The 17,063-nt window shown below is 46.7% G+C and overlaps 1 protein-coding gene across 1 annotated transcript; it reads right to left on the bottom strand.

The window, feature by feature from the left end:
• Nucleotides 1–579: 579 nt before the first annotated feature.
• Nucleotides 580–9,767, bottom strand: ISLR (immunoglobulin superfamily containing leucine rich repeat). The gene is made up of 2 exons (XM_082237455.1): nucleotides 9,300–9,767; nucleotides 580–2,611 (listed from the first exon to the last, which is right to left on the bottom strand). Exon 2 carries the CDS (start codon nucleotides 2,592–2,594, stop codon nucleotides 1,338–1,340), a length of 1,257 nt encoding a protein of 418 aa, XP_082093581.1. The 5' UTR covers nucleotides 2,595–2,611; nucleotides 9,300–9,767; the 3' UTR covers nucleotides 580–1,337.
• Nucleotides 9,768–17,063: the final 7,296 nt, after the last annotated feature.

Raw genomic sequence — 17,063 nt, 5'->3', positions numbered from 1 at the left:
GGTACCTATTTATCTACTTGCACTTTGATGTGCTTTCGAACTGCTAGGTTGGCAGGAGCAGGGACCAAGCAACAGGAGCTCACCCCGTTACGGGGATTCGAACCGCCGACCTTCTGATCGGCAAGTCCTACACTCTGTGGCTTAACCCACAGCGCCACCCGCGTCCCATATCCTTCTCATTACTCACTGTATAAAAACCAAACCACAATTCTAACCATTGCACAGAAGAGTGGCCATGCCTGCACGGTTTTTATAAATGCAAATAGCATCCGTGCAGGAGAGGAGGGACTGATGTTATATCAGAATAAGGAATGGGTAAGGAATTTAACCTTTTCCTCCCCCTGAATTTAATGCCTGCCCTGGAGGTGCTATTTGCACTGGCAGGGAATCTCCTCTGGAGACCCATGGGACACACACACACACACACACACACACAGCAAATGCCAGCTTCAGAACAGGGACTTTTCTGAAGGCCATAGCAGGGAAGGAAATGGTTACATCTCTCTATACCTGTGCTCTGATCCCATTAAATTTCAGTCCCACTCTGATACACGTTGTACTGAAACACACACACAAACGTTAAATGAAAAGATGCATTTAATGTTCTGTCTTGTTCGGCCTTTCAGTGGTGATGCAGAAGACAGATTTCTTTGAATATGTAAAGTGTGGTTAGTCATAGCTGGAATAAACTGCAATCTTGCCTTCTCTTTTTGCAAATGTTAAGCAGAATGACTGGAAATGTGGTGAGCCTCTCTTTGAAAATGTTAGACTGTTGTTTGTGAACACAGCATTGACTACAATGAAGATCAGGATTTATCCCTCACCCTTTGCTGGTCACAGCAGTTAAACATACAGTCATGAGACTAAAATGGAAGAAATCAAGTCCTTCCCACAAAGACTAAATGTATACTAAAACACACATTCACTTTTCCTACTGCAATGCCATGGCTTCCTTCTAAACTGCAGAGGATTCTGTGTTCGTGGACTCCAATCCCTACATGGGGAACTACAGTTCTCAAGGTTTCCTGGAAGGAGGAATAACTATCAGGCTGATTTAACTTTGGCAGCTCTGCTTTGCAACCAGGGGTGCAGTGCTACATAGTGGTTAGAGTGTTGGAGCAGGACCTGACAGAGGCCAAGTTTCAAACTCTTACTTGGCCATTAACGTCACTGCCTCTCAGCCTAACCACAGGGAAGTTGTTGTTGTAGGGATAAAATGGGCCGGGGGAGAACTATCTACCTTGAGCTCCTGGGAGAATCAGGTGGGATATAAATGCAATAAATAATATCTCAGCCTCGCACTACATTCCTATGCATGATACCAGGCTTCACATGTCTCAGCCATAAAGAGTGAGCAGTGGAAGCAGAAGGAGGCCAGCCCAGGCCTGTGGCTTCCACAGGGTTGCTCCCTCATTGCTGGTCATCGGCACCACAGGTGTAAGGTAGATCACCACAAACTTGTCTTCCAATTTGGGGGACTCCTCTTTCTCACAAGGTTCAGTCTGGGGCTTGCTGGCTTGGATGTTGTTCCGGATGGTGTCCCCAGCAGGATTCTTCGAACCGGCCAAGGCCACGTTGACCGAGGCCTCCCGAGATCCCACATCATTCAAGGCCTGGCAGGTGTAGATGCCCTCGTCAGCCTTGCTGAACTCAGGGATGGCCATCGAGCCGTTCTTGAAGACCAGGATGCGCTGCTCCAAGCTACCGGCAGCCAGCCAGTTGCCCCCTTCTCCCACGTTTGGTCCATGGATCACCACCTCCTGAGTGGAGGTCTGGATTTTCCACTGGATCTCCGGCAGCGGCCTTCCCACCGCACTGCAGTGCAACCGGAGAGTAAGCTCATCGTGCAGCACACTGTTGCCCAAGCTGGAGTGGTATGCCAACTGGATGGAAGGAAGCATGCAGTCCAGCTTCAAGGCTCTGCCAAGGATGAAGCCCTTCAGGTTGTCTGGGGCAGCACAAGTGATGGAGTCCCTCTCTGGGATGGACACTGGAGTCTCCTCCAGCCACCTCTTCAGTCCCCAGACCTTGCAGGAGCAGTTGAAGGGGTTGTGGTTGATCTGCAACTGGGACAGGAGGGGCAGGGAGCTGAAGGTCCCTCCGGCGAGGACGGAGATCCTGTTGTCGTTCAGCCAGAGGGATCTCAGATCCCTGAGGGTGCGGAAGGCCTCTGGGGGAACCTTCTCCAGCCGGTTGCTGCTGAGCTTCAGCTGCTGCAGGGCAGTGAGGTTGAGCAGGTCCCCCCAGGGGAAGACGGCAATCCGGTTGTGGCTGAGATCAATGGCCCTCAGCTGGACCAGGGAGGCAAAGGTGCCCTGGGCGACAGCGCTGATCTCATTGTGTGACAGCCACAGGGCCTGCAGGTCGACAACATCCGCAAAGGAGTCTTCCTGCAGGGAGGAGATGTGGTTGACGGACAAGGTGAGAGTGGTTGCGTTGAAGGGCAGGCCAAGGGGAACGGCCCGGAGGTCTCTGTAGGAGCAGTCGGCGATGTGGCGGCCATATTTCTTCTTGGCTACGCAGTTGCAGATCTCGGGGCAGCTTTGAGTCTCCACCAAGAGCAGAGCAGTGAAAAAGCAGAACCATGGACCCATTGCTTCTCCCCATTCAGCTGCAGGAAAGAAATAAAGAAAGACAGGAAATTATTGCCTTGCAAACCACTTGTTTCCTGTTGCTACCTACTGATTATCAGCCTGTGCTGATGTGTAGGCAGATCTCTTCGCCAGTGGCTCTGGTGTTGCTGAATGCCCTCCCTGATGAAATGCGAGAGGCCCCATCTACACTGGCATTCCCACGGCTTTTCAATATGCCCATGTTGACACAGGTACGGTAGGCCCTTGAATCTCTTAACCTACATCTGCTGCTATAAATGCTATGGCCTTTTTATGGGGTTATTTTATGGCATACTTGTGGGTTTTAACATCTACTGGATTGTTTCAGTGTGTATTTAATTTATGTCCATTTGCATCTTATTGCTTGTGTAATTCGCAGGCGTGCATGTATGAGCTGAGGGATGCGGGTGTCGCTGTGGTCTAAACCACAGAGCCTAGGGCTTGCCGGTCAGAAGGTCGGCGGTTCAAATCCCCACGACGGGGTGAGCTCCTGTTGCTCAGTCCCTGCTCCAGCCAGCCTAGCAGTTCGAAAGCACATCAAAGTGCAAGTAGATAAATAGGTACTGCTCCGGCGGGAAGGTAAGCGGCATTTCTGTGTGCTGCTCTGGTTCGCCAGAAGCGGCTTAGTCATGCTGGCCACATGACCCGGAAGGTGTCTGTGGACAAACGCCAGCTCCCTCGGCCAGTAAAGCGAGATGAGCGCCGCAACCCCAGAGTCGTCCACGACTGGACTTAACAGTCAGGGGTCCCTTTACCTTTTATGTATGAGGGAGCCCCACTTCAGTATCTAGACCATTTCAGCCCGGGTCCAGGCATGGATTTGACAAAGAACCCTGATGAACTGGATATTGGGGGCTTGATTGCAATAGTTCTGCTTCTATTTGGAGGGTTCCTCCCCAAGAGAGGAGCATTGAGGGACTTCTGCTCAGTCCTATGCAGTCACTGCAACGCAGGGCCCCCAACTCCAGCCCATGGAGCCACTCAAGAAAGAACCTTCTCCCACAGAGGTCATCCGCCGGAGGGACCAAGGCTCCTTAGGTGCCAGGCCTGGACCCGGATTGCAACAGGTCTGGGTCAGTGAGTCTCAAAGGGAGTGGTACTGTCCCCTGGGATTGCCTAGGGGGTGCCGAGAGATAAGCCACCCGCTTATCCAGTGGGCTGCTGGAGGAGTAAATGACTATCAAACTTTGAAAGCTGGTCTCACTGGATCAAGTTACAGATAGGTAGCCGTGTTGGTCTGCCATAGTCAAAATAAAAAAATTCCTTCCAGTAGCACCTTAAAGACCAACTAAGTTAGTTCTTGGTATGAGCTTTCGTGTGCATGCACACTTCTTCAGATACACTGAAACAGAAGTTGCCAGATTGCAGTCGTTAAGAGTCGTCAACAGGCTCATCTCAGATACCTGCCAATCTCCCATTCCCACCACCCTTCTGAGTAATACCCCTCCCCACCTTCTCACTATATAGAAGGATCTGGCAACTTCTGTTTCAGTGTATCTGAAGAAGTGTGCATGCACACGAAAGCTCATACCAAGAACTAACTTAGTTGGTCTTTAAGGTGCTACTGGAAGGAATTTTTTTATTTTCACTGGATCAAGTTCATCCATTTTGTTGAATTAATTAAACTAAATGGTTTTAATTGGATTTTTGAATGAATGTACAATTAACTTGTTACCGCTTTGAATTTTCATGTGTTATTATCTTCCTTAATGGGTTGTGCAAAGTGAATCGTGCTTTTTATAGAATAGGAGTAGGAGGCACTGGGGATGAGTTACTAGAACCAGGCAGCCAGGGCAAGATAGCTTCCTTTTATCTAAAATCTCCTTCCTTGGAGGTTTTACAGCAGAGGTTGGGTGGCTGAGATCCCTGCATTTCAGGGGGTTGGACTAGATGACCCGTGGTGTCCCTTCCACCTCTGCAATTCTATAGTTTCAGTCTAGTCTCCCAAAACATCCTACATATCCTTGACAAGATGTCCTTTACAGCTAATACGACAGGCTGCTGTGAAGTTCTGTGAAGACGTTGTCTTCCTGAAAGATGACCACATTTCTAAAAGAGGAAGAAAAGTCTCATTGACCGAAGTCAAGGCATCACGCCACACCAGCTTTCCAGTCAATTCCTGATCTCACTTTCCCCAGGGTCAGTGAACTCATGCACATGAGTTCATCCCAATACATGGAGCTGGAGCTGGAGCAGGCAGTCGGCAGGGCAGGATCTTGCCCTGAAGTTCCACCCTCCATTTTGTGGATGAGCATTGCAGCTGTGCACAGAGTATTCTTGGCCGCAGTAGGGAGGCAACCATATTCTGCAGCCCGTTCCCACTGTTGTCTTGAAATTACATTGCCACTCCTGGAATAGGATTGCTGTGAGAAGGCAGCAGGTGCATACCTAGCAACCAAACACACATACCGCCAACGCTAGACTACTGCAATTCCCTTTTATGGGGCTGCCCTGGTTGTCAGTTCAGAAGCTCCCGCCTGACTTAGAGCACACGGCGTCAGAGTGTCCAATGTCTGCACTGGCCCTGATTCCTTTCAGGCTCAGTTCATGGTTAGCAACCTATAAAGGCCAAAATGGTGGGTCTCTAGCAGCTGACCCATGAGGCTGGGTGCTGCTGGCGCTGGCGCTGGGCTGGACGTTTTGTTAAAGTTGATCAAAGGCTGCTGTGGGGCTAGAATAAACTTTATGCAGGGGTAGGCAACCTAAGGCCAGATGCAGCCCAATCGCCTTCTCAATCCGGCCCACGGACGTTCCAGGAATCACCGTGTTTTTGCATAAATAGAATGTGTCCTTTTATTTAAAATGCATCTCTGGGTTATTTGTGGGGCATAGGAATTCATTCATTTTTTTGAACAGTCAGACCAATATTTATGTGTGCAACTACGGCGGCAAAGGTATTGATTGCCAAAAATTGGGAAAGCATACTTAATTAAGTATAAATAGATTAATTGAGCATTAAAGGGAATAAAATATGGTTAGAATGTGTTAAGATAATTATATCTTAAAACAGAGGAAGATGGAAAGGAATTGCTGAAATAATTAACTGATGTGGAATACAAAAAGGGAGGTGTGAGGAAGTCATGGAAATAAGCGAATGAAAGATATGACATTGAAATTGTTTAAAATGATCTTTGTTTTGCTTTATTTGTCTTTCATTGTATTGTGTTGTTTTTTGTTTTTTGTTTCTTTTTGTTTCTTTGCTTTGTTTAACTCTTTTTCTTTCTTTTTTGTAACTTTTAAACTCTTAATAAATATTATTTTAAAAAAAATAATGGAAAAGCAGCAGCATCCCAACTAAAACATACTGGTTATCTAAAATGATGGACTACTTCCATATTGCCGAACTAACGGGGAGTATAAGAGGAGATATGGTACAAAAAGTGAATAAGGAGTGGGCTATTTTTAAGGAAGACATCAAAATTGACGTGGAAAAAGTAGAATTTCTGACAGATACTGAATGAATCCAGAAAATGATTAGAGTGAAAGGAGAGTAAAGTTAAGATAGAAGAAGAGATTAAAGAAATAATTAAATGTGTTTGAGCTAGTTGGAAAAATAAAGTAGCGTAACAAGAACGGCTGGAAGTCAAGTCCCTTGGTGGGTGTCTGTGTGGGCTAGGTGTGTAGGTATGTTGATATGTATAGTATAGGTAGGTATTATATAGAGTAATATAGATATGTTTTATGTTATGAAAATAAGGTACAGTGGTGCCCCGCAAGATGAATGCCTCGCAAGACGGAAAACTCGCTAGACGAAAGAGTTTTCCGTTTTGGAGGTGCTTCGCAAAACGAATTTCCTATGGGCTTGCTTCGCAAGACGACAATGTCTTGCGAGTTCCTGCTGGTTTTTTTCCCTCCCCCCTTTTTTCTAAGCCGCTAAGCCGCTTATCAGCTGATCCGATCAGCAGATAAGCCGCTAAAAGCCGCTAATAGTGCTAATAGCGCTAATCCGCTAATCCGTCAATGGGCTTGCTTCACAAGATGGAAAAACCGCTAGACGAAGAGAATCACAGAATGGATTCTTTTCGTCTTGCGAGGCACCACTGTAGTGTGTTGTGTACGTGTATTGTGTAAATGTATATGTATGTGTTTTATATCTTAATAAAATAAAATTAAATTTTAAAAGGAATTTGTTCATTCCCCCCCCAAAAAAAAATATAGTCCGGCCCACCACATGGTCTGAGGGACAGTGGACCGGCCCAAGGCTGAAAAAGGTTGCTGACCCCTGCAGTAACCTCAACTAACGTTTTCTGCTGGTGGAACACATAGTGACTGATAGCATGGCAGGGCTCTTGGGGCAGCAGCCTGTGTCTTGCACAAAAAGCATCCCAGCTCCAATCCCTGACACCTCCAGTTGAACGCATGAGGGGCAGATGAGGGGAAGCCTCTCTTGACTGACCCAAACCCAAATCTTGATTCAAGTTACAAGAAAGGCAACTCCGACTAAATGTCAGGAAGAACTTTCTGACAGTTTAAGAGCAGTTTGACAGTGGAAGGACTCCCTCAGGTGATGGTGAACTCTCCTTCCTTGGAGGTGTATAAGCAGAGGTTGGAGGGATGTCTTGGACATTTTAGTTGAGATTCCTGCATTTCAGGGGGTTGGACTAGATGGCCATTGGGTGCCCCTTCCAGCTCTGCAATTCTATGGTTGTTTGCTGCTATGAGACGCTGGACATCTCCTTCCAGAGTCGGCAGTGCCAGGCTCGAGAGATAAACACTCTGTTGTGTAGATGAAATATCATGGCTGGCCATTTTCTACACATCCTTAGGCAGGAAGCTGCCTTTGACTGAGTCCATCTAGCCCAGTATTGTCTACACTGACTGGCAGCATGCAGGGTTCTCTCTCAGCAGGTCAGTGGCTGTCATGGACTGGCTGGATTCAGAGGGCTGGTGGGAGGCACCAACTGGGGAGCCCCCAAGGGAAAAAGGCTCAGAGCCCAGGGAGTGGCAGTGGGAAGACAATGAGTGGTCAGAGGGAGAAGAGGGGGCAGGCGGGGAGGAGGAAATGTCGGACGCTGGAGAGGTAACAGGCCTTAGTGAGCTGGGGGAGTCTGTGGCAGAGAGCAGTCCAGAATCAGATCTGCCGGGAAGAGTTGCTGTGCTCACTAGGCCTGGCCCCCTGAGCTGTTTATTTCTTAACCGCCCTGAGACCCTGCAAGTACAGTGGTACCTCAGGTTACAGACACTTCAAGTTACATGCGCTTCAGGTTACAGACTCTGCTAACCCAGAAATAGTACCTCGGGTTAAGAACTTTGCTTCAGGATGAGAACAGAAATCTTGTAGCAACGGTGCAGTGGCAGCGGGAGACCCCATTAGCTAAAGTGGTACCTCAGGTTAAGAACGGTTTCAGGTTAAGAATGGACCTCCGGGACGAATTAAGTTCTTAACCCAAGGTAGCACTGTACAGGCCGGTATACACCGTATTTTTTGCACCATAACACTCACTTTTTTCCTCCTAAAAGGTAAGGGGAAATATCTGTGCGTGTTATGGAGGGAATGCCTACGAGTGGCATGCCTACGGATTTTCCTCCTCTAAAAACTACGTGCGTTTTAAGGTCAGGTGCGTGTTATAGAGCGAAAAATATGGTAAATTCAATAAATAAATAAATATTCCACATGGTGTCAGTAAAGTTAACTTGTTCAAAGAAATATTTATTTCTTTATTGAATTTATATATTATACTAACCTGCTCCTGGCACACACACCCAGACTCTTGAACCCAGGACCGTCTGCATGCAAAGCAGCTGCTCTGCCCCTGTCAACTTGTCAATCACTGCTGTGCACAGAGAGGGCAGGCCGTTCTCTCGTCTGGCTACTCCAGAAAACGCCTGGTCAGGTCACGGTTTTGTATTCTGTGGCCGTCACCACCTTCCCTGCTAAGGCCTATCTAGGGGGAAATAGCAACCGTAGACCATACAAACATCAGAAGACCCCATTTCCTCCTCCCTGTCTGCCCCCCTCTTCTCCCTCTGACCACTCATTGTCTTCCCGCAGCCACTCCCTGGGCTCTGCTGGATCCGGCCAGCAGCCCATCTAGTCCAGCATCGTGTCCTCAAAGTGACCAAACCAGATGGCCCTGTAGGAAACCTGCAGTTTCCCGCAACTGGCATTCAGAAGCATCACTGCCTCCTGGCCTCGTCTTCTTATGAAGCCATGTGGATTGGTGCCCACACATTTTGTCTGGCCTGAGAAATTTTTCTGCCTAGAATTGTAGGGCTGAAGGGACCTTCAGGGTCATCTAATCCACATACCCCCCTGAAACGGAAGAAGCCAGCACACACACTCACTGGTTCCATGTACAGAGTCCAGCTGGAGGGGTGGCTGGTTTTTATTCTGGCTCCACCAACTCTGGGGGCTGCAGACTAGCTTAGGGGGCTACAGGACAGCCTGCATGGCCCCCATACAGCTCTGTCCTCCAGTCCCTTCCTGCTGCCCCCCTACTTTAGCACCTGAAGCAGCTTCATCTCCCTGCCTAACAGGAGGGCCGGCCCTTTCTCTCTCTCTTTGGCCTTCGCTATATCACAGGCCCAGAGGCATAGCAAACGCTTTCAGGGAGCAGAGGCAGGGAGACAAGGACTGGCTGCAGAATCAGAAGGGGCATCAGATTGGGATCAGCAAAGCTCAAATATATTCTTTTTTTAAAAAAATGCTCCTGAAAAGATAAGGGATGAAAGTTCTCTTTCCGTTACCTCTTTTTCCCCGTGACTCTCCTCCTTTCTTCACGCGAGGGTTTCAGCCAGAAAACTGTGTAAACATTGTGTCGGGTCCGGACAGACTCATGCATTCCAAAAATGTTATTAATAAAGGCGAAGTCCAGCCTCCGACGCTCAGGGAGCCAGGAAAGTGGTTTTGATTTGTCACAGGCCTCAAAAAAAGAAAAAAAAATCCCTCTCTTTTTGTTTTGTTTTGTTTTTTTCATTTTTGCTTTGGTTTTGTCCTGAAACGGACCCTAATTCCTGACACATTTCCTGAATTAGAAACTGCCCATCTTCTGTTTTGAGGAGGGGGTGGCACTGGATCAAGACCCCAACCCTTGCCTCTGCCAGAAACCCCACAATAGTCCGTTGATTTAATTTCCTCCCCCTTTGATTATGTGTTTTCAAGAGACCTGGGAATACATTTTTTATGAGTAGCAAAGACCTGCCTCTCTAAAACAACAGCCTACACTTAATAAAAAACAGTGGTGTTTTCCCCAAACTTCCTTATCCCTCCCTTCTTGGCTTGGGTTCTGCCGGCTTCTTAAAGAGACAGCCAATGGCAACACACAGAGTGCAGTTCGGATGAGTAAAAGCTAGGTTTCTTGGTTTTGCAAAATGCACACCAAGAAATGTAAGGCTGGGATGGGTTTGGAAATGCATGCTTCAGGCAGGTGTGCTCTTCAGATAAGAGCCACAATAGACTGCGGCATCCTGCCCTGAGTTTTCTGCTGCTAGGGTACTTGGTTCCATTTTACAGCCATTACCACTGAGGCTTGGCTGGAGCTCACTTTAGGAGTCTACAGCTAAACAAAAGCATGGGCCAGTAGTGGTTAGAGTGATGAGCTAGGACCTGAGAGACCAGACTCCAAATCCCCATTCAGCCAAGAAATTTACTGGGTGACCTTTGGCAGGTCACTCAAGCTACCCCACAAGGTTGCAGGGGAAGAAATATGTGCGTCACCTTGAGTTCATTGGAAGAAAAGTTGGATATAAATGTAATCAGTCAATCATCCCAAAGGCAGGGCTGATTTCTTGCTTTAACACTGCATTCCTATAAATATTTTCATGGAAATAAGTTCCATTGAACTCAACAGGGCTTACTTCTGAGTAGACGTTATTGGATTGCAGTGTTACACTTTCAACCAGAGGCTTCAGTCTGCAGCTTGTTCCAAATCCATGGCGGGTTTTCGTTTCACCTTCTCTCTCTGTTTCATTGCACAAACTCACTTAATAATTCACACATTCACTGTCTCCTCCAGGCTGTGAAGAGCAGAGAGAAAGAGTAAAACGGTGATTGTTTTTCTCCCCAGTGAATAACTGATGAAGCAAGACCCTGTTAAAAGCACATTCCTGGACACACTTCTCCTTGGCTGCAAAGTCCTGTGGAGTTCAAGTGGCTTACTCCTGGGTAAATGGATACAGGACTGCAGCCTAAGATGGGGCAGGGGCAGGCTTTGGGCCAAAGTCATTTCTCCTTCCAGCTGAAAATTTCTCCATAAGTATATGAAGAAGTCCATCCTGGTCTCCTTTGTTGTAAAATGGCTATTTTATTCTCTTCTGAAGATGCTTGCAAGGATAAAGGAGCGCTTTCAGCTATGCCAGACTAAGGCCATTTCAGGCTTTAAAAACAGCAGAATCCTAGGCCCACCTAAGAGTAAATACCATTGAACATAGTGGTACTTATTTCTGAGTAAAATGTATGGCAGCCATGGCACCCTGCCCAAGCCACACCCCTTGCCAACCCTGCTCTGCACCCCCCCAAGCACAGTTGTCCGGATGGAATATGCCTTTGAATTGCATCCATGCCTCTTGCCCTCCTGGAGGGAGGATGGTATGATGGCATGTATAAAAAACTCTGGCATTCATGTAGGGGAATGCAGCCTCCCATCGAAGGGTAAGCGTTGTGGGATGTGAAACACAGGAGCAGTCAAGTACAACATTCCTAGAGTGAACATGTTTGCACATGGGGAGGAATGTTTGTCCAGCCAGCAGGTAAACTTCCTGTTTCCTTCTGGGCCGGGACAGACTTCCTCTGCATGTAACTAGAGGCGGGTGTGGCCTCACCTGTGCAGGTAATGACAAAAGCACAGGGCAGGGCAGCCATCTCTTTCTCTTTCACTGCATGCATTGAAGAAGCAACATCTGCTTAGCCAAAGATGCCCCCTTGGCTTCCAGCCAAGAGAGGACAGAGGGACTGTTTCCTTATGAGATAAAGGTAAAAGGACCCCTGACCATTAGGTCCAGTCGTGGCCGACTCTGGGGTTGTGGCACTCATCTCGCTTTATTGGCCGAGGGAGCCAGCGTACAGCTTCCAGGTCATGTGGCCAGCATGGTGGTGATTTGAATGTGTGACTCCCCATTCCTAAGGGGCATCCACACCCCGCCTTTAAAGTTCATGGCTTCCCCTCAAAAAATCCTAGGAACTGTCGTTTGTTAAGTGTGCTAGGAATTGTAGCTACGTGAGGGTAAACCACAGTTTCCAAGATTCTTCTGAGGGGGTGTTTTGAATGTGCTTTAAACATACGGCGTGTGTACTGGAGACGGTCGGAGGATGGATGTCGGCTAACAGATTGAGGTTGAATCCAGACAAGACAGAAGTACTGTTTTGGGGGGACAGGGAGTGGGCAGATGTGGGGGACTCCCTGGTCCTGAATGGGGTAACTGTGCCCCTGAAGGACCAGGTGCGCAGTCTGGGAGTCATTTTGGACTCACAGCTGTCCTTGGAGGCTCAGGTCAATTCTGTGTCCAGGGCGGCTGTCTCCCAGCTCCATCAGGTACGCAGGATGAGACCCTACCTGCCCGCAGATTGTCTCGCCAGAGTGATGCATGCTCTGGTTATCTCCCGCTTGGACTACTGCGCTCTACATGGGGCTACCTTTGTTTTTATATATATATATATATATAATATTTTTTATTGCTTTCTTTCAGGTACAAATATATAGTCAGATACTTAACAGTAGCAACAGAACAGAAAAAGAAATAAGAAAAATAAAAAAGAATTTCATCTTTCCAGAACGTTTTTTCATAACCAACTGGACTTCCCCACATCTCCCTCACCCTGCATTCTTTAATAAAAATGTCAGCAAATTATTATCTTGTTTCATGCGTTTTTTGTACTTTCAAATAATTATACTTTAAGTTTAAGGTACTTTATCAAATTACTTTTGTCTTAAAATAAACATAAAGATTACTTTAAACTTTGGTCCTTTCGTAATTGTAACTTAGTTTCCCAAATCATCAAATTTTGTTGCTGAAGCTAGACTTTCCAAACCATGCAAATTCTTAGCATTCATATAGCTTATGATGTTTTTGTAAATAGTCCTTAAATTTTTTCCAATCCTCCTCCGTTGCTTCTTCTCCCAGGTCTCGGATTCTGCCAGTCATTTCAGCCAGTTCCATATAGTCCATCAATTGCATCTGCCACTCTTCCAGCGTGGGTAAATCTTGTGTCTTCCAATATTTGGCGATGAGAATTCTTGCTGCTGTAGTTGCATACAAAAAGAAAGTTCTATCCTTCTTTAACACTTTCTGGCCAACAATGCCCAGAAGGAAGGCCTCTGGTTTCTTGGGAAAGGTATACTTAAATACCTTTTTTAACTCATTATAAATCATTTCCCAGAAGGCCTTCACTTTCGGGCAAGTCCACCAGAGGTGAAAGAATGTCCCTTCAGCCTCCTTACATTTCCAGCATTTGTTATCAGACAGGTGATATATCTTTGCAAGCTTGACTGGGGTCATGTACCACCTATATATCATTTTCATAATATTTTCTTTCAGGGCATTACATGCCGTGAATTTCATACCGGTGGTCCATAACCTTTCCCAATCCTCAAACATGATATTGTACCCAATGTCCTGCGCCCATTTTATCATGGCTGATTTGACTGTCTCATCCTGAGTATTCCATTTAAGCAGCAAGTTGTACATTCTTGAAAGAACCTTAGTCTTTGGTTCAAGTAATTCTGTCTCTAACTTCGATTTTTCCACCTGGAAACCTATTTTTTTATCCATTTTGAAAACCTCTTGAATTTGAGCATAATGTAACCAGTCTTGCACCTTGTTTTTTAGTTTATCTAAGCTCTGCAACCTCCAATTTTCTCCAATTTTTTCTATTATCTCCCAATATTTTGGCCATCCAGCCTCCATGTTAAGCCTTTTTCGGGCCTTAGCCTCTATTGGTGATATCCACCTCGGGGTCTTGTTTTCTAACAAGTCCTTGTATTTAGTCCAGACTATAAATAAAGCTTTTCTGACAATATGGTTTTTAAACATTTTGTGAACTTTTACCTTGTTGTACCACAAGTATGCATGCCACCCAAAAGCATTGTTGAACCCTTCCAGATCTAGGACATCCACATTTTCTAACAAAAACCAATCTTTCATCCAGCAGAAAGATGCAGCTTCATAGTATAACCTTAAGTCCGGCAGGGCAAATCCCCCTCTTTCTTTTGCATCCGTTAATATTTTAAATTTTATCCTGGGCTTTTTGCCCTGCCAGACAAACTTCGAAATATCTTTCTGCCACTTTCCAAAACATTCCACTTTGTCCACGATCTGTAGGGTTTGAAACAAAAACAACATCTTTGGCAATACATTCATCTTTACAGCTGCAATTCGTCCCAACAAGGAAAGTTTTAATCTTGACCAAGTTTCTAAGTCCTTTTTGATTTCTGACCAGCATTTTTCATAATTATCTTTGAATAAATTCAAATTTTTAGCAGACAAGTTGACCCCTAGGTATTTCACTTTTTAAACCACATTTAACTCTGTCTCCTTCTGAAACCCCTCTATTTCTGAAGGTGTCAGATTTTTTCCCAAAACCTTGGTTTTTTGTTTGTTCAGCTTAAATCCCGCCACCCGACCAAACTCATGGATTAATTCTAAAGCTCTTTTTGTACTAGATTCTGGCTCCTGTAATGTTAAAACCAAGTCATCTGCAAAAGCTTTCAGTTTATATTGTTTCACTCCGACCTGTATTCCTTGCACCAACCGGTCCTCCCTAGTCAAATACAGGAGCACCTCCAGGACAGAAATAAATAACAGAGGGGATAAGGGACACCCCTGTCGTGTCCCTTTTTCAATTTTGAACTCTTCTGTCACCACATTGTTCACTATCAATTTAGCCTTTTGCTCTGAATAGATTGCTTCTGTACTATTTTGAAATGCCCGTCCCACTCCCATCCCTTCCAAATTTTTCTTCATGAATTTCCAAGAAATGTTGTCAAAGGCCTTCTCTGCATCTATAAAAATTAAAGCTGCTTTCGTATTGATATTAGTCTGCAATAATTCCAAAATGTCAATAATGTTCCTGGTATTATCAAACAAGTGTTTAAATCTGTTTGCCAAAATATCAGCAAAAATTTTGTAATCCATATTAAGGAGTGAGATGGGACGGTAGTTCTTAAGTTGTGTCTTTTCTGATTCCAATTCCTGTTTCCTTCTGGGCCGGGACAGACTTCCTCTGCATGTGACTAGAGGTGGGTGTGGCCTCACCTGTGCAGGTAAGGACAAAAGGGCAGGGCAGCAATCTCTCTCTCTTTGACTACATGCATTGAAGAAGCAACATCTGCTTAGCCAAAGATGCCCTCTTGGCTTCCAGCCAAGAGAGGACAGACGGACTGTTTCCTTATGAGATAAAGGTAAAGGGACCCCTGACCATTAGGTCCAGTCGTGGCCGACTCTGGGTTGAATCCAGACAAGACAGAAGTACTGTTTTGGGGGGACAGGGAGTGGGCAGATGTGGAGGACTCCCTGGTCCTGAATGGGGTAACTGTGCCCCTGAAGGACCAGGTGCGCAGTCTGGGAGTCATTTTGGACTCACAGCTGTCCTTGGAGGCTCAGGTCAATTCTGTGTCCAGGGCGGCTGTCTCCCAGCTCCATCAGGTACGCAGGATGAGACCCTACCTGCCCGCAGATTGTCTCGCCAGAGTGATACATGCTCTGGTTATCTCCCGCTTGGACTACTGCGCTCTACATGGGGCTACCTTTGAAGGTGACCCAGAAACTACAACTAATCCAGAATTTGGCAGATGCAGTAAGGTACCCTTTCAAATCCCTCCTAAAAGAATAAAGATACCACAGTCTTATTCATAAGCAATAAAAAGAAAGTTTACTCACGATCAGGCAGAGCACAGTGTGATTCCTGAAGGCAGGCTTTAGGCTTAAAGTTACAAACATGTACAGACAGGTTTACCCCATAAGGGAGATGTCCTGGGGGACCGCTTGGCTGGCAGCCAGCAGTTCATTCCAGGAAGTTCAGAGGGCGAAAGTAAGATGGAAAAAGAGAGAGAGTGGCAGCATGCCTTGGCCTTTTACCAGGTCTGGAAAGGTCATGCCCACCCACTAGTCACATGCAAGGAAGGATGCTCCAGGCCAGGAGGAACAGGAAGTTTTGACAGGCTGGACCAAGCATCCCCTTGCATGTCCACTCTAGGAAAACAAGGAATGTTGTATTTGACTGCTCCCAGTGGATTACATTCCACACTGAAAGACCTACATTGGCTCCCAGTATGTTTCCGAGTACAACTCAAAGTGTTGGTGCTGACCTTGAAATCCCTAAACGGCCTTGACCCTGTATACCTGAAGGAGGGTCTCCACCCCATTGTTCAGCCCAGACACTGAGGTCCAGTGCCAAGGGCCTTCTGGCGGTTCCCTCACTGCGAGAAGTGAAGTTACAGGGAACCAGGCTGAGGGCCTTCTCGGTTAGTGGTGCCTGTGGAATGCCCTCCCATCAGATGATAAGGAAATAAACAATTACAGTGGTACCTCAGGTTACATACGCTTTAGGTTACAGACACTTCAGGTTACAGACTCCACTAAACCAGAAATAATACCTCGGGTTAAGAACCATTACCCCGGCACTTCATTGGGAAGCTAGGCTGGATTATATTTTAACCCTTGCAAGGTCTAGGGGTTAAAAGGTCTGGCACCCACAAACTCATAGCAATATTTTGAAAAGAACTTTATAGAATGCCACATATCTCATGCTCTCGGATGGAATGTGAGCCCTGACAGAGCAAATGCCCCTGGAACTTCTCACCACTTGAGGAAGCGAGGGACGTATGGCAGTGTTTTGAACAAAGCACTCATGGTTGGCTTTTTCTTGCTCCCTCTGCCCAACAGCTCTTGATTCAACTCCCAGGCCTGTCTGAGGGGGCCGCAGACAGCTTGGGGGGGGCATGATTGGCTGACCTCAATTATCTGAGCTTTGCAGGGGGAGAACAGAGAACTGGGGGGAGAGAGAAGGGAGAAGAGAAACCTTTGTAGGAACTGGTCAAAATAGGAGCAGTGGTTTCTGTGTCTGTCTTTGCCCTGGACAACATTCTTAGATCTTTCCTTACCTGCCTACATTCGTACTCAACACCTGTCCTAAAGAACCACAGTCTCCGCCATGCCTCATTTCCAGATAGACACACAGGCCTTGGGTGAGCGCCTGTAACCCCTAGAATCTCACCCTGCTCAGAACTTGGAGTGGTGTGCAGCCACGTGCAAGTGGAGCAGAAGGGAAGGAAAACAAGGCAGATGAGAGAGAGCCGATTCCAAAGCTTACTGTATCCCATTGGGAGCTAGGTAAAGGTAAAGGTACCCCTGCCCGTACGGGCCAGTCGTGTCCGACTCTAGGGTTGTGCGCCCATCTCACTTAAGAGGCCGAGGGCCAGCGCTGTCCAGAGACACTTCCGGGTCACGTGGCCAGCGTGACGAAGCTGCTCTGGAGAGCCAGCACCAGCGCAGCACACAGAAACGCCGTTTACCTTC

Source organism: Podarcis vaucheri (genome assembly GCF_965113315.1).
Source record: "Podarcis vaucheri genome assembly, chromosome: 9".
In the NCBI taxonomy this organism is placed as follows: Eukaryota; Metazoa; Chordata; class Lepidosauria; order Squamata; family Lacertidae; genus Podarcis; species Podarcis vaucheri.
The sequence above is the reverse complement of the archived record's forward strand: the minus strand, read 5'-3'. Positions and strand labels throughout refer to the sequence as shown.

Bases quoted from the DNA above. Each gene is read 5' to 3' on its own strand.
- ISLR (XM_082237455.1), bottom strand. From the start codon at position 2,594: ATGGGTCCATGGTTCTGCTTTTTCACTGCTCTGCTCTTGGTGGAGACT.